This window comes from Miscanthus floridulus, chromosome 19 (assembly GCF_019320115.1).
Source record: "Miscanthus floridulus cultivar M001 chromosome 19, ASM1932011v1, whole genome shotgun sequence".
Lineage (NCBI taxonomy): Eukaryota > Viridiplantae > Streptophyta > Magnoliopsida > Poales > Poaceae > Miscanthus > Miscanthus floridulus.
Genome location: NC_089598.1, coordinates 91,287,880 through 91,310,850, shown reverse-complemented (window position 1 = coordinate 91,310,850; position 22,971 = coordinate 91,287,880). Strand labels below are relative to the sequence as shown.

Sequence of the window (22,971 nt, the reverse complement as noted above, 5' to 3'; positions counted from 1 at the left end):
ACGATGTGAGATGAATTTCTTCACGGTTTCTTCTACGCCACCGATGATGAGAAGGGCCTTCGGCACGAATTATCGTCGTTGCGTCTGATTTGTAGAGCTAATTTATTATGAGAGAAAAATATTATTTTATAATTGAAAAAGTAGAACCGATTCGGGTCGATAAGCTCAAGCGAAGAGACCCTCAGATGCCGTCCTGCTCTTGTCAAAAAGCGGAATTTGCTCCGGCCAATCCAGTCCTCTGTTTTGAACATCATGGGATCCCGTACTCGGACACTACTACCTTTTCTTGTGGATAATGTCAAGACCTACTTGCCCTGACTACACATACGGAGCATTTGGTAATCTGGCCTGCATGCATTGATATGATCTAGAAGTTCAAGAAACGTGGCCCTTTTTTCAGGAAAAGATCAACACGTCCGACCTACAGTCCCTGGTTTCCCCAACTTTACCCATTCCGTGCTGCCTGCAGCCTGCTTACCTTCCCGCGAAGAGATCAAGCCAACTTGTTCTTGGCAACCAGCAGGCCCCGCGCCAGGTCCAAGTCCTGCCTGCAGGCTGCAGTGTGTCGTCCTTGTCGTCAATCGGGAGTCTCTCCGACTGTCCCCTCTGCCTGCGTGCCGCCGGGTCCAAGTACAATGAATATTTCGTGCCAACATCAAACCGCAAGGCTGCTCTTCTTTTTCTAACCCAAATCAAGAACCAGCCAGGCTAATGACGCACGTAATTAGCATTGCTCGTCAACGATCACCTGCGAGGTGGCAGGTCGCGACCACCTGAATATACCTGATCAGATCACTCCTGGATTTTAATTAGTTTGGGGAGAGGGAGACCCTGTGTTGGGAAATGCACATTTGGGCAGGCAGCAGGCATGATCGAACCCAACAAATATGTGTCTGATTTTATATACCCTATACGTGCCCGCATGGCCAATTGACCGAGTTTTAGGGCGTACTCCCAGGCAAACAAGCTGCCCGCCAGGACGTACAGCTAGGTGCTAGATGTGTGTGTCTGTGTTTTTTCTTTTCAAAAAAAAAAAAAAATCCTGATAACCGAGTTGCAGCACATGTAGTCTCAAATAAGATAAGTGAAACATAAAACCTTTTGGAGTTCATCGACGTGAAACCCCACTAATGGGCCAAGTTTGACCGGTTTGGTGGGCTGGCCGAATTACCGAGTCCTATGGCGATAAGGTGATGCGCGCACTGTAGCATTGAGGAACACTGTAGCTCGGGAAATTTAGTCATGAAGGGATACCGAACGAACTTAAAAATCTCAGTCTGGGAAACTGTTAACTCCGGTTTGAACTTTTTGCGCCAAGCGATGATAAAAACGCAAGAGAGTTAATTAGCAGGTGTATGATCCATTCAACGTGTAGAGTGGATCTTAGTCGTCTTTCCGAGCTGGGACGTTACAAATGATATTCAGAGCCAACTCTTGCGGTTTCACGGACGTATGGCTTGGACAGGTTGCGCATGGAACTTGGGGCGATGAGCTGGGAATATGGACGTGGGCCAAGAGAGTCGATCCTGAACATTTGTCCCGTTTGGGTAGGTTGGTTTGGCCCTCGACGAGAACGTCGAGTCTTAAGAGTGGGTGTATGTGAGACCCTGCTAATAGGCCGGCCTGGCCGGCTGGGCCGAATTACCGAGTCCTGTAGCGATAAGGTGGTGTGATGTACTGTAGCATCGTGGAACACTGTAGCTCAGGAAAATTAGTCACTGCAGGGATACCGAATCAACTTAAAAGTCTCGGTCTGGAAAACTGTTAACTTTGGTTCGAACTTTTTGCGCGAAGCGATGATGAAAGTCTTCGTGGGCTGGGGCGTTACAATCTAGACCTGGTTCCCAGCTAATGTACACATCCTACATACGGTTAGACAGAGACCAGCCAACAAGAAGGGGTGACACAAGCAAATCCTCCCAAAATGCGAGCTAAACCCGGGACTCGGGAGTGCCAAATCGCAAGCCTCCCCCACCTGTAATCCTTTTGACCCCGGCGACCCTTTCCGTCGCCTGCTTTTCCAAGCGCTGGCCTGGCCTGCCCTGATGATCCAGTCCGGCCGGCGGGTCCCCGCCCGCCACCACACTGCAGTCCAGAAGAAGAGATTAGTTTAATTTAAGCGACTAATTAAAACTCGCGCCACGCCTAGATCACTTCGACGGACGCCGGGCGTATTATATTCTGTCACGACCAAGACGACGACGACGACGGAGGAGGAGAAGCAGGCCTCCCAAGATGCTTCGTCTCCCACCCAAGTCCCCCAGCCGCGGAACTAGCCGTCGCTCTCCGCCCAGCCAGTAGCCCCTCAGTTCAGCCAGCCAGCCAGCCTTCCCACCAAACTTGCAGCACGCACGCACATGTGCCTCCTCCACATTCCGTCCTCCGCTGCCTATATATTCGCCTTCCTGGAGTCATGCCCTCCCTCATCCATGCACAGCGCAGCTACTCCTCAGCTCCTCCTTCCTTGGCTTCCAGTACCAGCCGCTAGCGCGCGCCTCTGATCTGTTCTTGACGTCTGGGTTGTACGCTATTGAGGGGCTAACGATTCTTGTGGGGGCGGCGGCGGCGGCGGCGGCGGACATGGACCCGTGGGTCGGGCAGCAGCCTTCCCTAAGCCTCGACCTCAACGTCGGCCTTCCCGCGGCGAGGCCGGCGGCGACCAAGGTCATGGTCGAGAAGAACTTCTTGGCCGTCAACAAAGACCGAGAGGTATGTAGCTAGGCGCACGAGTGAGCATATGCCCTCTGCAGCTCATTCGATCCATCGCCGGCTGGATTACAAACGTAAGCACTTTGCTGACTGGGGAATCGATCGCAACTTGCTGGTTATATTACAGGTGGAGGCGCTGGAGGCGGAGCTCCGGCGCGTCGGCGAGGAGAACAAGCGGCTCAGCGAGATGCTGCGGGCGGTGGTGGCCAAGTACACGGAGCTGCAGGGCCAGGTCAACGACATGGTGGCCGCCGCCGCCAACCACGGGGCGTCCACGTCGGAGGGCGGCTCCGCGGCCTCGCCGTCCAGGAAGCGGATCCGGAGCGGCGACAGCCTCGACACCGCCCAACACCACCACAACCGCAAGCCGTCGCCGTCGCCGTCGTTGGCGGCCGCCGTCGCGGCCCACGAGCGGACGGAGTGCACGTCGGCCGCCGTCAGCGTCACCGCCGCCGCCTTCCGGCGCGCCGTCCGGGAGGAGTGCAAGCCCAAGGTGTCCCGGCGATACGTCCACGCCGACCCCTCTGACCTCAGCCTCGTAAGTAACGGATCGGATGCCGTAATTAACCATCGCTTTTTCGCGCCGAATTTACGGTCAATTAACTCGTGCTGCTTTAAACAAAACAAAACAGGTGGTGAAGGATGGGTACCAATGGCGGAAGTACGGGCAGAAGGTGACCAAGGACAACCCATGCCCGCGCGCCTACTTCCGGTGCTCCTTCGCGCCGTCGTGCCTGGTGAAGAAGAAGGTGCAGCGCAGCGCGGACAACAACACCATCCTAGTGGCCACGTACGAGGGCGAGCACAACCACGGCCAGCCGCCGCAGCACGACGGAGGAAGGGCCGCAAGGTCGACGGCGGCGCCGCCGGCGGGCGAGGCCGGCGGGCGACCGGCGGCGGCGCCACTGCCGCTGCAGCACCAGCACCAGCACCACCAGCGGCAGCAGAAGCAGAAGCAAGAGGCGGCTGTGGCGGCGACGACCGGGCCGTCGTCGGAGGCTGCGAGGAAGAACCTCGCGGAGCACGTGGCGGTGACCCTGACCGGGATTCCCGGGTTCAAGGCGGCGCTGGTCAGCGCGCTCTCCGGCCGGATCCTCGAGCTCTCCCCGACCAGGGATTAATTTAACTAGTAGACAAACATGATGATATATTAATTGACGAATTAGTCCGTAGACAGCGAATTTATTCAGAATCATAGCTCAGAATTTTGGAATTCCACCAGGCGAAGAAGTGAATTCGAGCTGCTGATTGCGTATATATGCATGTCCATTCAAATATCAGTTGGCGCGCGGCGGCGCGGGCCATTATTGAAGTTGCTAATTCAAGCACGTACGCCATTCAAGGTTGAAGCTAGATGATGATGAAGGCATGAAGCCTGGGGATTAACGGTATATATAATTATATATACACCAGTAAGTAGTACACCTGATTTGTTCCACGTACGTAAGCATATATGTATGTCGCCGGACGCTTGGATTTGCATGCTAGTCTGCTAATGCATGGATTATCGAAGAGATCAAGATCGAGAGGACGACCCGTCGCCAAAAAAAAAAAAAGATCGAGAGGACGACCGAGTATGTAGATCGATAATATCATCGCATGTGCATGCTGTAAGCGACAAAGAAGTTCGTGCAAATCTCTCTGGGTGTAAAATTCAGGGTGATCTGTCCCTGCTGATATAGTATTTCATCTGATCGGGTTGCTATTTTTTCACAGAAGTACCAACCTTTCTTTTCTTCTCTTTTTTAATTTTATTACACAAGCACGCACATTCTCTAGACCTCGGATTCGAAATTAGTTCAAAATACGATTACAACCAGTGGGTATATACAAATGAAAACGAGGGTCAACACAGTCACATCGCCAAGATAAGAATATTATAGGAGGCTAATTACATGAACTCATGTAATTCCGCCTTTCGGAAGTCAATCTATCTCGCAAAATAAATCCTACATTAAAAATATACCATAGTTCTCTAAAAAAATGCATCGTCCTAGCTATTTGGAACATGAGAATTTCATAGGAACCATGCGGGGATTTCACATGAATCAATGCGATTTTGCAGGAAAAACACAGGAATTGAAAAAAAACGTGTCCAAAGAAGACCTTATAATCAAGGTTGGGTTCTGATCGAAACACTTGTGCAGCTCAAACTTTTATATCTCTACCCATATAATACATCAGTTCAAATTATTCTACGTCCACCCAACAATTACCCTCTCCACAGAGATGATCTTAACTACACCCACACCACTAAATGTACCCAGAGATTCACCATTATAGAAACGTATGCACCCGATCATTTCTCTTTCATTCTCTCTCCTTACTCAACCATATCCAACGGTTGATGTTCAATGGATGTGCAGTGTCAACCCCCACGCATCCCTACCGCCCACCCGCGCCCTCCCTCCGCCCCCGGTACCCACACCCACGCCCACGCCCAGCGGTAGCGGTTCGATCCCTCACGGGAGTGTTTTTTCTCCGGGAAAAAAAATTGAAACACAATCCGCTACTTCCTCGCCCTGTCTTCCAGTTCCAGCCATGACGGCGACTCCTCCGAATCCTTCCCTCTCTCTCACTCGCATATGGAGCCGGGAAGCAGGGCAGCTGCGCGGGGGTGCCAGCCGAGGGCGCGCCCCAGCCGTGGGCGCGGGGCCACGGCGAGCTGAGGCCGTCGCCGGCCGCGTGCCCAGGATCGCCGGCTCGGGCTGCCATGGCGAGGAGAAGGCTTCTCGCGCTCGCGTTCCGAATCCATGGGAGGCCTCATGCGACGCGGCCGTGGGGGCGACCCCTGCCCCGGTTCCTGTCCTCAGCGGCCTCCAGTTTCGCGCGGCCGGTCACTAGGAACCCGCTTCCTATCCATGGGATCGGTTCGAAGGTTAGGGTTTGCTCTTCCACTCCATCCGTCTTGGTTTACCTTAAAGGCGTGTTTTTTTACATCTCGAAAAGTTTAGATCAGCGGATTATTTTAGGCTACTGTGCTAGTAAGAGATACCTATTTCATCGGATAGATGAAAATAGTTTGTATCGATGAATTTGACAAGATGAGACCTGAAGACAGGTAGGCATCAATCAATTTATATGTTTATATGTTTGGTGAAACTAGAATAAACATATTACATCTCCTTTTTTGGTCTGCTCTCGAAACCACATTAACACAGTCCCCGTTTTCTTATGCTATTCCAGAGTTGCAATTCATGAGGCCATGGAGCATCAGACAATATCTATTGCCAAAGCTGGCATTCCAACAGGACTCAATTCGAGGACTTCAGTTCTTGTAGCTGCCAATCCAATTGCAGGACTCTATGATGATCTTATGGTTGGTAAACATGTTTTTATTGACTCAATAAGTATCCATCTTTTTAAAGTATAAACTGTTCAGGCGACTGTTCTTTCATGATTTGGTCTAAAGTTTATCGTCAAAGATATCAGAATGTATGATCAAGATAAGTTATGAAGCAAAATTATTTCTACAGCTTTTCTATTCTAGCTACTGAGTACATTGAGTACTTTTAATTTTAGAAAAATAAAAAAAATCATAGAAGGTTGGAGATTTTTGTTGGCTCATTCTGGCTATATACATAGTGGAGCAGCTTATCTGGCATTACGAGGTTTCTCTTATCATCTTTGCAGTCATAGAGGAGTCACCAAACTTTAGGAGAAATCAGCCATCGTCGAGGCCTTCCCCGCCGATTGCATGACATATTTTAGTTTTATGATTTATTTTTTCTAAGCATGATTTATTTTAGTTTTATGATTTATTTTTTCTTGATGCCATCGTAGCGTTAGCACAGGCAATTTACTTTTAAGAAAAGGTTGCATTTTCATGTAAATTTAAAGTGTCGGTTTGGAAATATGAACTGATCTTTCATCATGATTTCCATGTGTTCAGGTTGTTGAAGCTGCACTTATTTCAAGAATACAAAGATTGGAGCAGAGACTAATGGAAATTGATCCTCATGTGAGTCTCTGCGTCCTTAAACTTTTTATATTACATATAACTCTTGCTCTTCTTGTAGAAAACTGTACACGATGATGTGTTTTTTTACTGCATACTCCATTTAAGCATTGTCACTTACATGCTTCTCAATCATTGGCTTCAAACCTTTAAGCTGTTACTCCCATCCCGTATTTCATTGGGATTCGAATTTAGTCAACTTTCATCATAGTGCACACAGTGGAATTCAAACAACAATGCTTCCAGTTATTTCCATCTCTTATATGCCTTCCAGAAGCCCTGACTGCAAATGAATATTTCACACATCTGAGTTTTTTTCATCACATAACAGTATTTAGCACAGTATTTAGTAGTGTATAGACTACTTTTTTGCTGCTCTTTAATCTAATGAATATTTTACACATCTGAGTGAAATATACATATTTCAGCTGTTTGTTCTCCGTCTAAAGATTGCCTCTTGAAAGAAAGCCCGACAACAGCTGATTTCTTCTTTTGCCTCCTTGTTCTCCATCTGATAATATACTGTCATTTTGCTTTGTGCAGGTTGTACCGGTTAGCTTGGGAGATATGCTGATCAGGTAATGTTTGTTGACCTTCCTTTTTTAACCAAACCACACTTGAATTCCTGATCTAAGCAGTAGCTACCATTCTTGTGCTTAATCCTACCTAATCCATCATATGTGTTCCGAGTATATCCTCTTGTCTGTTATGCTTGTCCAGGCAATGCAAATTTGCAGTGCCAGCCTGCTAGGTGTTAGTGTTATCCACCATTTCCCTTTCAGTCATCATCTGTGCTTGTGTTGAGTCTATTTGGAGGCTAGGCTACCACCCTGTATTGTCTCCTTGAGCCAGCGTCAGTTTCAGTTTTGGCACTGCTATATATTTATCTGATTGCGTGCTTCAGTTTTAGTTTCAGCGCCAGTACCAGTTTCAGCCAGTCCCACCAATTTGTTTAACACATATCATGATTAATACAGTAATACTTGCCAATGTGCAATTGTTTCTGTGGGCAATACTCCACTATTAAGAAATTTATCCAAATTGGTTCTGTTGCCCATGTTGCAGGATTTAAAAGACGCATGATCAAGTCTGAATGGAGGCAACCGGTCTGTATCTACATCGATGTTCTAGGAAATTCTTGAAGATTTTTCTGACAGCTGTAGCCAAATGCTACCAGAAATGTATTAATAAATTAACATGTTCAATTTTCTGACGTGTAATGGATTGGTGTCTGACATGTATTCAGGATCTGAGATGTATCTGACAGCTATGATGACTGCCATAACGCTAAAACAGGTGCACCTGACACTAAAGCATTTTGTGGGCGTGTTTATTTTTTCTATGTGAGAAATGACCATTCTTTGCGAGACAATGAATTTGTGTTTCTTTCATAGTTGATTTATTTTTAGTATTACGATTAATTTTAGTTTTATGATTTATATTTTTTTAGATATTACCGTAACGTTAGCACGGGCAATATACTAGTAATGGAACAAGGTTCCCGCCTCTACATCGTTTGCTAACATACCGTACACAACTGTTCAAAAACATACCACGAGCTCTAAGGCTCATACTACCGAAATACATCGAAAAGATAAGATAGATTAACATGTGCAGCTCAAATACATACATGAATTGATTAACATATTTTATAAAAAGTACAATCGATGTGATCTAAGTATAACTTTGTGATTTTATTAGGGTTCTTTATGATGGAACATGTTGGTCCAGGTTTAATTTTTCAACTTGGCATGGACTCTTGTATTTATTCTGGTACTTGACTATATTATTTATTCAGTAGTAGTCGACAATGGCCGTCAACAGTGAGGTATTTGTTGTGACTTTGTTTTTGTAGTGGCCGGTGACATGTTATTTGACAACAAGACATCTACGATGATTTGGCCAATCTTTAGGTCTGTTGACTTAGTTTGTTGCCAACAAAGTATCTATATACTGGAAACACGTGCTTTGTCGAGGGTATGAGGCTTTGTCGAGGGCCAAATCTCGAGCACTCGGCAAAGACACTCTTTGCCGAGGGCCAGCCACAGGAGCCCTCGACAAAGAACGGCCCTCGGCAAAGAGACCTTTGCCGAGGGTCCGGCTCTCGGCAAAGACAGGCCCACGGCAAATAAAATCTTTGCCGAGGGCCGCGGCCCTCGGCAAAGATGCCCTCGGCAAATTAGGCCCGTTGGGTCACGGCGGCCATTCCCGTCAAGCTTTGCCGAGGGCCACCCGTTAGGCCCTCGGCAAAGGTTTTTTTTCTGTGAAACCAGTTTTTCGGCAATTTTTTTAAAAAAAGTCTTTGACGAGGGCCCCGACCAGGCCCTCGGCAAAGATTTTTTTTGGAACCAGTTTTTCGGCCAAATTTTTTTTTATAAATCGTCTTTGCCGAGGGCCCGAGGCGAGGCCCTCGGCAAAGAAGCCCTTTGCCGAGGGCCAGGCTAGGCCCTCGGCAAAGATTTTTTTTTGGTTTTTTTAGCCCAGTTTTTTTGTGGTGCTACAATACATTGTTTTGAACTCAATTTTAAAATTTAGGCCAATTTTGACTTTTTTTGGTATATTTCCTTAATTTATTTTGATTCGTTGATTTTTTTCGAATATGTCAAATTTGAACTGCATGTGCATGGAATATTGCAATGTAGTGTTTCAAAAAATGTTATTCATGTTAATTGGTGCATGTTGAGTCCATATCCACGAACTCGCATCAAATTTCGCGCATCTTCTTCGCGTAACATGACGACCGACTTGCCGGAAAAGTGTTTTAAAATTATATAAAATCCATACGAAGTCCGAAAATCACGAAACTTGGCGAGATGTCATGTCATCGCATGTGTAGGCTGTGGTCAAAAAATGAGAAGGTTTCGAGCGAGTTGCGACATCGGATGCCTGAAACCCAGACATCTCCTGCAGTTCAAATTTGACATATTCGAAAAAAATCAAAGAAACGAAATAAATTAAGAAAATATATAAAAAAGTTAAAATTGGCAAAAATTTTAAAATTAAATTTTAAATAAAATATTATAGCCCCACAAAAAAACTGGGTTCAAAAAACCAAAAAAAAATTACCGAGGGCTCTTTGCCGAGGACCTGGCCCGTGGCCCCCGGCAAAGAATTTTTTTAAAAAAAATAAAAAAATCTTTGCCGAGGGCCCTGGATCTGGGCCCTCGGCAAAGGGCCCAAACCTAAATCGGGCCGCCAGCCCAAATTCCCGATCGAAATCTTGTCAAAAAAATTCCCGATCGAAACCACATCTCCCTACCCACGCGCCCGCTCGCGGCCGGCCCCCGTGCCTCCACCGCCGCCGCCGTGCGCTCCACCGCCGTGCGCGCACCCTGGCCGCCCTGCGCCTCCACCGCCGCCGCCGCGCACCCCGCCCACCGTGCGCCCGGCCGCCCCGAGCCCGACCGCCCCGCGCGCCCCCACCGCCGCGCGTGCACCCCGGCCGCCCCGTGCCTCCACCACCGCCGCCGCGCACCCCGCTGCCGCGCACCCGCCGCTGCGCGCCTGGCCACCCCGCGCGCCCCACCGCCCCGCGCTCGGCCGCCCAGCGCGCCCCGCCGCCCCACCAGCGCGCCGCCCCACCACGCCTAGTGGCGGCCGAGGTCATGCCCTGCCTCCCTTCCCCGTCTCCGTCGAGCAAGGGGAGGTCGGCCGCCCCGGCCGGCCCTCCGGTGGCCCCCCCCTCGTCGGCCTTCCCGCCCCGACCCCAGCCCCCAGGCCGCCCCTGTCGCCGGCTGCTGTTGGAGGGGAGGAGGCAGAGGGTGAAGTTGGAGGAAGAAGAGAAGGAGAAGAGGAGAAGGAGGAAGGGGAAGAAAAGGAGAAGAAGAGGAGAAGGAGGAAGGGGAAGAGAAGGAGAAGAAGAGGAAAAGAAGAGAAGAAAGGGAAGAGGGGGAGAGGAGTACTCCAACGCCGCTCGACCTCGCCGGAGAAGAAAGTGACCCCCGCACCGCGACGCCCGACTCCACCGCAACCCTAGGTAAAACTCTCGTTGTCGGCCTTCGTGCCGTATGTGGTTGTGTGGGCCTTCGTGCCGTAAGTTGATATGAGGGCCTTCATGCCATTGTGGTTGTCGGCCTTCGTGCCGTTGTGAATGTCGGCCATCGCGTCATTTTTTGCAGGTTTTGGAAACCTCCCCGTGTAGGGGAGGTGCTGCCGAAATTTTGAACAAACAATAACCTATTGTCTTTTTATGCAGGAGAAGAGTACGTCGGAGGGGACCCGGAGGACCCCGATCGTCTTCGTCGACGTCGCGGTTCTGCCTGCACTGCGTCGCCTCGCCATTGCGTCGATTCGCCACTGCCCCGCTAGCCTTACTTCACTGACACCCTAGGTATAAATAACCTCTTTTTCCGCATGTCTGTCGTAGCCCGCGCGTAACCCAGCTAGGTGTCTCCCGTCCGAAAGAGATATGGTCGTAGGTATGCGGATCTTTGCGTATCTGCGACCGTATCTGTTTTGGATTGTCCACGTTTTTTGGACAGCCCATGGATGCGTAGATGGGTTAGTTTCCATGGTCCGCTCCGGTCCGAGAAGGAGTTTTGGCAACACCTCCCTGTTGTTCTTCAGATACACACTCTCCCTTGCAGGACGTGTATCGGGAGAACAGCGGGGAGGTGCTGTCGAAATTCTGTCTCGGAGAGGAGCGGAGAATGAAAACTGACCTCATCTACGCATCCGCGGGTGGGATTATGACCTATCCTCACCTATTAGACAGTAGGAACACCGCATAGATGCAATTGATGGTCACAATACTCTATGATGTAAATGTTAAAGGATGGAGGACCGTCAGTGGATGTACATGGGCTGGAGAAGCGGGAGTGACTACGACTATGAATGGGTGAAGGGGATAGATGGTTTCTTGAAACATGCATTTGGCCTAGGAGCAGGAGGACATTCTCTAGTTTGGTGTCCCTACAACAAATGTGACAACAGGAGAAAAGTAGACGAGAAGACCATGGGTAGACATCTTGTGTTCAATGGTTATACGCCTGGCTACCAGCAGTGGATCTACCATGGTGAAGCAGATCGTATAAGAGCGGAGGAGGTGAGACCACGCCTCGAGGCTTTTGATGATGATGCCGGGGGTAGCAGACATGCTAGATGACGCCCACCAAGCTCACTTCGCTGAACGACGTGAGAAGGAGGAGATGGAGGAATCCGCAAAGGACTTCTACAAAATGTTGGACTCGGCACAGAAACCCCTTCACGAGCGTACAATGATTTCTCAGCTGGATGCGATTGGACGCGTAATGGGGTTGAAGGCCGAGTTAAACCTGAGTCGAGAAGGCTTCGATAAGATGTTGGCCGTGTTTGGCACTATGCTACCGGAGAAGCACACTTTGCCGACGAACTTGTACGAGGCAGAGAAACTCCTTCGTATGCTTAAGATGCCGTATGACAAGATACATGTTTGTCCGAAGGGGTGCGTCCTATTTAGGAAAGAACACAAGGATGCAAATTACTGTCCGAAGTGTAAATCCTCTAGGTACCTGGAGGTAGACTCTGGTGATGGTCAGAAGAAGCAGCTTCCGATCCCCGCGAGAGTGCTATGGCACCTTCCTTTCCTACCGAGGATCCAATGGCTATTCATGACTGAGGAATCTGCGAAACAGATGACATGGCACAAAGATGGCAAACGGTACAATCCTGGGAAGATGGTACATCCGTCTGATGCTGAAGCATGGATGTATTTCAATGACAAACATCATGACAAAGCAGCTGAGGCCCGTAATGTATGTGTCGCGCTGGCAACAGATGGGTTCAATCCTTATGGAATGATGGCTGCCCCATACACATGCTGGCCTGTTTTTGTTATCCCCCTCAATCTCTCTCCCAGCATCTTCTTTCAACGTCATAACGTATTATTGTCGTTGATAATTCCTGGACACCCGAGGAGTAATATGGGTGTGTTCATGGAGCCTGTGATTGATGAATTGATCCACGCTTGGGAGAAGGGGGTATGGACATACGATCGAGCTACAAAGACAAGCTTCAAAATGCATGTTTGGTACCACTACTCCCTGCATGACTTCCTGGCGTATGGGTTATTCGCCGCCTGGTGTGTTCACGGGAAGTTCCCATGCCCAGTATGCAAGGAAGCCGTGAGGTTCATTTGGTTGAAGAAGGGTGGCAAGTATTCGTCATTCGACCAGCATCATCAGTTCCTCCCTCTAGACCATGAATTTAGAGAAGACATCAAGAGCTTTATGAAAGGTGTCAAAGTGACAGACCCTAAACCGCACTTGAGGACTGGTGCCGAGGTTCGTGTTCAGATAGATGCTCTCGTGCCCAATGAAGAAGGTGGTTTTGTGGGATATGGTGAGGAACATATGTGGACTCATAAATCCGGCTTGACGAGGCTCCCCTATTTCGATGACCTTCTTCTGCCACATAACATTGATGTAATGCACACTGAAAAGAATATCGCCAAGGCACTTTGGGGAACTCTCATGGACACTGACAAGTCTAAGGACAACGTTAAGGCTAGAGTGGACCTAGCGACGTTGTGCGATAGACCGAATCAAGCGATGTAGCCTCCTAGTGGCTGAAACAAGAACTAGAAAAGGCCTAAGGTTAATTTCGTCTTGCAAATCGATCAAAGGAGGGAGGTACTAAAATGGATCCAGATGTTAATGTTTCCAGATGGATATGCAGTGAATCTTAGTAGGAGAGTGAACTTAGGCACTCTGCGAGTCAACGGGATGAAGAGTCATGACTACCACATATGGATTGAGCGGCTTCTTCCGGCGATGGTCCGAGGCTATGTCCCTGAGCATGTCTGGCAAGTGCTGGCAGAGTTGAGCTTTTTCTTCTGCCAGTTTTGTGCCAAGAAGATATCTCAGACCGTCGCTCAGGACTTGGAAAAAGCGGCACCTGTGTTGCTCTGTAAGCTGGAGAAGATCTTTCCACCCGGCTTCTTCTTACTGATGCAACATCTGATTGTGCACCTCCTGTCCGAGGCACGTTTGGGGGGGCCCGTGCAGGTCCATTGGTTCTATCCAATCGAGAGATGTCTAAAGACTCTTCGCAAAAATGTACAAATAAAGCCAGAATTGAGGCTTCCATTGCAGAGGCATGCCTTCGGGAGGAGGTGGCAAACTTCACAACACTATACTATAAGCCGAACCTTCCTAGCAATCATAATCTACCCCCTCGTTTCAATACTGGCAAAAATGAATCGACCCTGAGCCTTTTCCAAGGCCAACTCGGCAGCGCAAGTGGATCAACCCCGAAGCTATTAGGAAATGAAGAGTGGCGTAGTATCATGCTATATGTGTTGAATAACCTCACCGAGGTGCAGTCGTTCATCAAGTAAGTTCTCAACGAACTTGTTTCAATACGCTGTCACTATTCTGCATCCAACCCCATTGATTCTCGTTCAGATAGGGAATTTGTTCATGAATTCTGGCATCAATCAAGGGATCCTACCTCGCATGAACAAGACACCCTTGTTTCGCGGGGTGTGGGAGCGGGGAGGCCTGATTTCATTTCTTGGTTCAAACAAAAGGTAATGTCCAATTTAGCTCGTACGTTCGATCGTCCAAGGTGATCGTACGTTTGATTAATATAACGATCTATCATGCTTCACCTTGCAGGCCCAGACCGGTTCATCCATGAGTGATGAGTTGAAACAGGTTGCAAACGGTTGTGACGTTAGGGTGAAGTCATTTACTGGCTATGACGTGAACTGATATCGCTTCCACACAACAAGTTACGAGCAGATTCAGCTCAAACGAAAACCACAAATAGTGGAGTTTGTACGCCCGGCACTGATGGCCTCGACTATCATGGTAGAGTTGAGGAAATCTATGAACTCTCATTTCATGGAGACAAACCTCTTAAACCTATCATGTTCAAATGCCACTGGTTTAATCCTCGATCAACGAGACGAACCCCTCATCTTAGGCTAGTCGAGATTCGAGAAGATTCCATCTATCCTGGAAAAGATGTCTACATTGTGGCTCAACAGGCCGTGCAGGTGTATTATACTCGATACGCCAACCAAGACAAAGAGGATCTTAAGGGTTGGGCTATTGTGCACCAGGTATCTCCACACGGTAAACTACCTGCCCCAAACGATGATGATTACAACTTCAACGCAAACACATATGATGGACAGTTCTATCAAGAAGATGGGCTACCAGGCACGTTTGAGATAGTCTTACCCGAAGCAATCGAAATGGAAGTAGACAATGAAATGGTTGATGGTGAGGTCGATGGAGATGTGGTGGTAAATGCCAAGGACATAGCAATGCTTGAGCGATTACTTCTAGGCAATGACTACGATGACAACATAGAACCTTCGGATAGTGTTGCTCATTTGGACAATTTTGACAGTGATGATGAGACCTATGATCCCAATCATGAAGATTATTCCTAGTACATGTAATACTATGTTTTTTTAATTTGTGTTTTGTTTATATATTTTGAATCTATTTCTAATATATGTACTAATTAGTCTTGTTCATTCTTTGTGATTGCAGGTGATTGAACAAAGATGGCGAGCAGACGTCCACGCCGTGACATGCCCTCGGTTTACAGGAGAGACCACCCTCTCCTTCGAGGTGAGGGGTCGTCATCTGGGGCAGCGTCCGTAGGAGGTGACGAGAGGACGACCAGGGGCAGCAGTCGCAGGAGGCAGTGGTCTCCTCCCTCGCCACGTGACGAGGTACTGGAGGAGGAGCACGTGACGGCCACGGCCACATCCTCGTCGGAGGATGAGAGGGGTCAGCAGATGGGCGAGGGAGGCGAGGCGCTCGAGGGTGAGGGAGGCGAGGCGCTCGAGGGTGAGGGAGGCGAGGGGCTCGAGGGCGACGGAGGGGGTACCGCTACCCGGACTCCCTACGAGCGAGGCCCCATGAGCCTCCCTCCGGTTCCGCTTCCTCACAACCGCCCAGTGATTCGGCCTATGTCAAAGAGGTAAGTAACTATATATGTTATCACAACTACTTCATAAGATATGTTGGAAATCATAAGAGAAACTGATACATTTTCTTAATTACTTGTGCAGGTCCTGGTTGGTTTTGTTAGGTACTCCAGCACGCACCCCCGCGAGCATCCTTGGTGTTTTGTGTAGGAAATGGTACCCCGGCATTATGCAACTGTCCGAAGAGCCGGTGGTGCGGGAGCCAGCCTCCAACTGGGATAGGTACGCGCTGGTCACGGATGACACTTACCGCAACAAGCAGGAGCGGATATTGGCGGAGTTTTGGGTAAGTTTCTCTCGCACAACATTGCTTAATACATCTCATTCATTGGTTAAATGTTTTATTGAAATAATGAATGGATACATCGGTTTTGTATGCAGAACTTTTTTAAGCCCAAAGAAGGACTTGAGGCCCAGGCGGATCGGGCGGCTGCCGCAGCTTGTAGGAAGTACGTCACCGAGATGCACCACCATGGGCGCATCCAAGCCCACATAGACTACTACAGGTCGGTACTTAAGCGGTCCCTCCCCAAGCCTCAAGCAAGATTGATTACGCTAACCCGGGACTAGTACCTTGAGGTAGGCGAATAACATTCATAATGATTCGTTTTGATATTAAGTAGGTTCAATTTCATCTTCTTATATGTCAAATACTCGATGACTTGTAGGTGATTCCTTGGTGGTGCCGATCGTATCCCGAGTGCTGGGCAATGATCATGGACAAGTAGTTATCACAGGACTTTGTTGGCACGCACAAGAGGCTACGGGAACAGCGTCTGATGAGGCAAGGTCCAACTCACCATCAAGGCAGCCGCAGCCTTCCCGGATACAAACAAGCATACGTAGGTGATTTCTTTCATTTATTTTGATGCTCAATTCTGCTTGATTTCTCACCATCTTCCCGTCTTTCTCGCAGGAGGCTGCGCACCCGGGCGAGGAGGTCTCGGAGTTCTCTACGTGGGCTATGTCCTACATGGGCAGGGCGTCGTCCTCTGTCTCCTTCGACCCGGCTGCCCCGCCCCAGGTGTACTCCGACCCGAACATATACACTAAAGTCTAAGAGTACACGTCCTCGGTAAGGGAGATCTATGGGGAAGATTACAATGTGTGCACTGAGCCCATTGATGCAGAGACGGTCATGAGGCTCGGAGGAGGCAAGAAGCACGGGCGGCTGTGGATTGCAGACGGCGCCATCGACTCCACCACTGTTCCCTCCCTCGATGCTATCCGAGCATGGAGCACGAGCTCTAGCCAGCCCATATGCTCACGGCCTTCTCTAGCACTGTAGTAGGTCCAGGCACTCCAGATAATTCCTGTTTTACTCGTCGTACGTTGATATTTACACACCTAAATTATATTTACATTACTGATACATTGGAGTGAAATATTGCAGGCCGAGCTGCAAGAAACAAAAAGGCAAAGTCAAGAGCAGAACGCGGAACTGACCGCACAGCTGTAGGCCTAGCAGGTCGCGTTCGAGGCTGCGCAGAAGCAGATGGCGGAGATGATGGTGATCATGTAAAGTCTTGGGCAAGCATCGGGTGTACCTGTGCAGTTTTCAGCTCCTCCTCCACCTACTCCTACAGCTACTCCTGTAAGTATGAAAGTTCACTTTTTGCTTGTGTTTTGCATGTATGTCGGCGTTCGTGCCGTTGTGGATGTCGGCGTTCGTGCCGTTGTTTCTTGCAGGTTTTAGAAACCTCCCCGTGCAGGGGAGGTGCTGCCAAAATTTTCAATTGAGTCTAATCTTTTTGTATTCCTAGATTACTAGATGCAATCTCTAAGTTCCAAAACTGTTTTCTCGGATTACTCACACATGCAATATCTGCTCCTTTATGCAGCCTCTGTCCGCGGGTTCCAATCAATTTGGTAGTGCGTCACTAGGTGATCCCGCCTTTCCTTCACCACCGTCTCATAGGCTACCTTGATCAGGACTAGTGCTAGGTGATGTAGTTGGACTTTATTGTAATATTTGTGGTTTATGGTTCTGACTTGTGCTTGAATTTCATGAACTTGACGTAATAAACATGTGAATGATGATGAACATGTGACTTGTCGTTGTAATATATTGTGATTTGTGGTTCACAATTATGGTTGTGATATATTGTGAGAAAATAGGTTCTGTGTGATATATATATGTGATGGTTGATATATATATGTATATATATGAAATGCTTGTGTCGATGGAATGCAAAAAACAAAAAAAAAATTAAATTTCTGCCTCTTTGCCGAGGGCAATGACCAAGGCCCTCGACAAAGAAGGGTCCTTTGCCGAGGGCCGTCCCATTGCCCTCGGCAAAGATTTAAAAAAAAATTCTACAACATTTCTTTGCCGAGGGCCATGGTTGGAGGCCCTCGGCAAAGACTTTTTTTTTTAAAATAAAATTTCTTTGCCGAGGGCCTACGTGGAAGCCCTCGGCAAAGAGTTTAAAAAAAAGAATAATTCTTTGCCGAGGGCCGTCCCATTGCCCTCGGCAAAGATTTTTTGGAAAAATTCTGCATATTTCTTTGCCGAGGGCCATGCTTGGAGGCCTTCGGCAAAGATTTTTCAAAAAAAAAATTCTTTGCCGGGGGCCCTCGGAGACGGCCCTCGGCAAAGACTCCGTCCCAGGCGCCGGCGCCGTGACGACTATTTTTCTTTGCCGAGTGCCGCTTCAGCCCTCGGCAAAGACCCTCTTCGCCGACTCAAAATTCTCCGAGAGCTCTTTGCCGAGGGCGGCCCTCGGCAAAGAGGCCGTCTCCAGTAGTGATGGTGGCTTTGTTAATCTTGAAATTTGTCGGATTAGTCTTTTAGAATCTGAAGTGCGTGTGTTCGCTGTAGCTTTCTCTGGCTGCGGCTGCATCCGTTTAGGGTTTAGGTATAGACAAGGAGTGCGTTTGTTCATGAAGGTGAAGATATGTTTGTGTTTACAAGTCTTCTATAGTCATAAGCAATTACAGAAATAGGACACCTTTATATGCACGTGTTCATAGAGGTGTGAATACATGTATATTTGTGAGCTTTGTACTATGATTCAAAAGAAATACCATATATACTAGTACTGTACAACGCAGAGTCGTCAAGATTTTAAATCATTTATTTACATGTTTTGTAATTTTTTACAGTACATTCTTTAATGTGAGACGATCCGAAGTTACATTTTGTTCAACTGAATAGATTGTACTACGTACACAAAGTAGCATTTCATCACTGACTTTAAAAGAAGTGGTTGGAGGTAGTCATGGTTCCGGCTGCTACGGGAGTTGTTCCAGCAGTCAAGCATCCGGGTCATACCCTCGGCGTCCAAAACTGTCACGTCTCCGATGACGACGACGACGACGGACGTGAACTCCGAGCAGAGTGCAGAGCAGATGTCGCCGCCGGGTTCGGAATCGGAAGACGGCAAGAAGCAGGCCGTTGAGAAAAATGCGTGCGGTGGGCCCCCCACCGTTGAGAAAAACGCGCGCGGTGGGGCCCGGGAGTCGGCCACACCGCCCCCACCGTTGAGAAAAACGCGCGCGGTGGGGCCCGGGAGTCGGCCACACCGCCCCACCCGTGGTCCACGCGCGCGGGACAAGTAGTTGTGTGCGCGTTCGCTTGATCGTAAAAGATAGTAAATTTTTAGTTAGAATAATATTTTTCTCTCACACTAAATCAGCCAGCAGTAATAATACATGATCGTATCAGCGCAGGCTGCGTGTGCTCTCCTGCTCCCCTCTCTCTAAAGATGGCAATGGGGACCCGTGACCCGATACCTGATGGGTATTTACTCTATTAGTGTCTAAATATGGACTAAACACACTACACATGGGTACGTAAATGGACCAAACCCTTCCTCCATCGAGTACGTGGGTATGGGTATGTTCCAGCAATCTTCGTACCCGTTTACCCATGGGTGAAAAATACCCGGCCAAAAACTAAATAAGCCCACCAGCCCATGTAAACCCCTAGGTTCACCCGCCGGTCCCGCTTGGCGACTTGGCCGCTGGAGCCCTCGACCGCTCGAGGGAGGCTCGACACCTGGCCTCCCGCCGCCGAAAAAAATAGGAGCGTGAGTAAAGCGCGTCGTTACCTCGTCTCGGTGCTGGTAGCCTGGCACCGCAATCACCACTCGTAAACAAAACACCGGCGCTGTTGAAAAAAAACTACACCGTCCGCCCGCCCCTCGTGACCTCGTCTCGGCGTCTCGCGTATTCGCATCGCATCGAAGCGCCAGGAACTCGCTACGCCATGTCGGCGATGGAGCAACTCGAGCAAGAACGGTGATTGCCCTGTTCCCCTTCCCCTAATCCCTTCATATCATATTCTTTGCACTTGCAAGCGCAGCACTGCAGAGGCGCTCGGCCATCCACGCTCCGTGCCGCGCTCCTTTGCCTCTTTCCCCCTGCACTAACCAACTCCTTCACTCTGGCGTCAAGGGATTTCGTGGAGGTCCTGGAGGATGGTGACCACCTGAAGCCGCCGGATCTCGAGCTCGTCGACGCCGTGAACACTCTGAAGCTGCAAGATCCGGAGGTCCAAGTTGAAGTAGCTGCCGACGCTCCTGCAGCGGATCCAAAGAACGGCGTCGGTGCCGCCAGTACTCTTGCATCTAAGCCCAAGAACGGAAACGACGCCGCTCATACATCCAAGTCCAAGAACACCACCACCAAGGAGAAGAAAAGGACCGGGGTTACTGCGGCCGTGGAGAAGATGAAGCAAAAGGACGGCCGACCCCCTCTTTCTCTGGCTTCATCTCGGGAAGGTGCTGCTGCTCCTTCCGGCCACCGCTCCTCTTCTACAGCCACATCTTCGGGTGGAGGTGGTGCAGTAACTAATACTCGGCCTCCTAGTACTAGCAGCAAGTTGCTGCAGCCACTGATGTAAGTAAACCTAAGAACAATAGTGCTAGTGCCAGATTGTATTTATTTTGACTACATGCTTCTTCTAGTTTAAATGAACCAAAGCATGTCCTGCCATGCCATGTCTGTCAAACCCACCACATCACCATGTCTTTACTTTCAGGTTTTGTTTATTGGCATGCCTAAATTTTTTATTTCATCTTGAGATACACAAACATTTTACTATGGACATCATGACGATGCATGCATATAGGCAATATAGCATTACCATCAGTTAGTATACCGCTAAAATAACTTTATTTTTCCTATTTTCAGTGACATAGCTATCTAGCTCCTCAGTTGTACTGTCGTGTTGTGCGATTACTAATTCTCCTATTACCATATGTAAGCAGTTCAAATAGAACAAATTGACAGATTTTGTCTGCTTCCCATGTCCTGCCATACCTGTTATGTTTGATATTTTTTTATAACATATCTTTTTTTTATTAACATTCATTCTTATTATGTCATACAGATTGAAAAAAATGAGTACTAGTCGTGATAGCTAGGATGGACCGGTCGGGTGTTGAATTGTTGATTTTCATGTGCGTGAATAAATTATTGGTGGGTACGGACGACCCGTTGGGTATAATTTACCTGGTCGGGTATGGGCCTAGGGAAAATTTCTCACCCATGACGGATATGAATATTTTGACGGTACCAATTTTTTACGACGGGGATGGATCTGGAGTGATCATACCCCCCCTGGGAATTTCCCCATTGCCATCCTTACCTCTCTCCGAGCCGGCGCCTCGAGGCAGGGCCCACGGGCGCGGTAGCAGACGGGGCCAGGAAGGAAGCCGAAGCGGGCGGAGAGGCGCGTGGCAAGGAAGGAGCGGGCCCCACCCGGTCACTCTGCTTTGCTGGACGGGCGGGCAGATTAGTCAAACACGTGAGTGGCGGCGGTCAACACGTCCACGCCAGCTCGTCGGAGAGAGCCAGAGAGGAGAAGTAGTACTCGGGTCGTCTCCTTGGTTGCGCTGCGACGGCGAGAGTAGTCGTCGTTGACGTAGAGAGAGAGAGATGATCCCTCTGGCTGGCGTCTCGCTCGTCTCCCGAGAGAGAGAAGCTTCTGAAGTCGCGGCCGCGGAGTCGCAATCCGCGGACAGCAGAAACGAACTGAAGCAGACGGATCCTGATCCGGGGGAGGGGGAGGGGGCTCGAGTCGAGTGCTCGCTCCACGAGGTGGACGGCAACGCATTGTTTTCTCTCCTGCTGATGAAGCTGAACTTGACCGGATTACCGGCCCCTGCTGCATGCGTGCCCTTTAGTAGTCTGCAGCGCCAGGTAGCCAGAGAGGGATGCCCATAGATTTTCGAGCCCGGCTGATGATTTATGTGGCTGATAAATCGGCTGAAGCTAATTTATTGTGAGAGAAAAATACTGTTTAATAACCGATAAGCCAAATTGATAAGTTTAAGCGAGTAGAGCGGATTCATCGCGAGTTTAGCAGGAGTGTATGGGCAGCTTGGAGGCTCATCGACAGGGACACGATGGCTAAGGTAACAGGATGGAGTAGTTTTCATGCCATGTCTTGCATTTGAAGTGAATTTGTAAAAGAGTGGGAACGTATGTTACAAATAGTGCTATTAAATCTGGGAGTATGTTACAAATAGCTGAGCATGGCAATTTTGTGGAATGTGGAATGATCCGGCTCCAGCAATTGCCACGTCAGCAAAGTCAGTATAAGTTATCAGCCTGTTCATTTATTGGTTTCAGCCAGAGTTTATCAGTCAGCCATAGTGTTTTTCTCTTATAATAAATTAGCATTAGCCGAGCTTATCAGCTCAAAAATCAACTGGAAAAAGGCTCTGTGACTGAGGATAGCTGGTTCGTCGGAACGATAGCTGGTCCCAACGGTTTACCTTAGATCTGCCCTTGTATTTTGGGGAGAAATTTTTAAAATCGACAATTAATTCGTGAGGTTTTCAAGATTTGACACGATGACTCACATGTCAATGACTCAGATTGACGCCCACATTCCATTGTGAGATGAGTGTCGTCAAATCTTGAAAGGCTTGTAAATTGGGTGCTAATTATCAGAATCTCTCCCTTACAGGTGGCAAATTTCTTGGCAGTTTCAGCGTGCTTGTATTTGTTGACTGCAATCATAAAATGCTTTTGAGAGGGCGCGGGCCGGGATTGATTAATTATTAGGTTCCGTAATAATAAAATGCCCTTTCCACAGCTGTCAGTTTGGGAGTTTTTTTTTTAGATCTCGGCAGCAAGCGCTACTCCTCGATTTCTCTGAGGCCCAGTTTGGTTACCCAAATATTTTGCAAAATTTTTTACATTTTTCGTCGCATCGAATCTTTGGATGCATGCATGAAGCATTAAATATAAATAAAAAATAAAACTAATTACACAGTTTAGACGAAATCCACGAGACGAATCTTTTAAGCCTAATTAGACTATGATAGGACACTAATTGTCAAATAAAACGAAAACGCTACTGTGTCCATTTTGCCAAATTTTTTGCATCTAAATAAGGCCGTTGTTGCCTGTCACTTTCAGTCTC

General features: G+C 48.6%; 1 protein-coding gene across 1 annotated transcript; it reads left to right on the top strand.

The window, feature by feature from the left end:
- Positions 1-2,448: 2,448 nt before the first annotated feature.
- Positions 2,449-4,316, top strand: LOC136528720 (WRKY transcription factor WRKY28-like). The gene is made up of 3 exons (XM_066521695.1): positions 2,449-2,709; positions 2,837-3,247; positions 3,342-4,316. The coding sequence occupies exons 1-3, from the start codon at positions 2,581-2,583 to the stop codon at positions 3,828-3,830; spliced, it is 1,029 nt and encodes a 342-aa protein (XP_066377792.1). The 5' UTR covers positions 2,449-2,580; the 3' UTR covers positions 3,831-4,316.
- Positions 4,317-22,971: the final 18,655 nt, after the last annotated feature.

Coding starts and splice junctions, on each gene's coding strand:
- LOC136528720 (XM_066521695.1), top strand. CDS start 2,581: ATGGACCCGTGGGTCGGGCAGCAGCCTTCCCTAAGCCTCGACCTCAAC. Junction 2,710..2,836: donor CCGTCAACAAAGACCGAGAG/GTATGTAGCTAG, acceptor GTTATATTACAG/GTGGAGGCGCTGGAGGCGGA. Junction 3,248..3,341: donor ACCCCTCTGACCTCAGCCTC/GTAAGTAACGGA, acceptor AAAACAAAACAG/GTGGTGAAGGATGGGTACCA.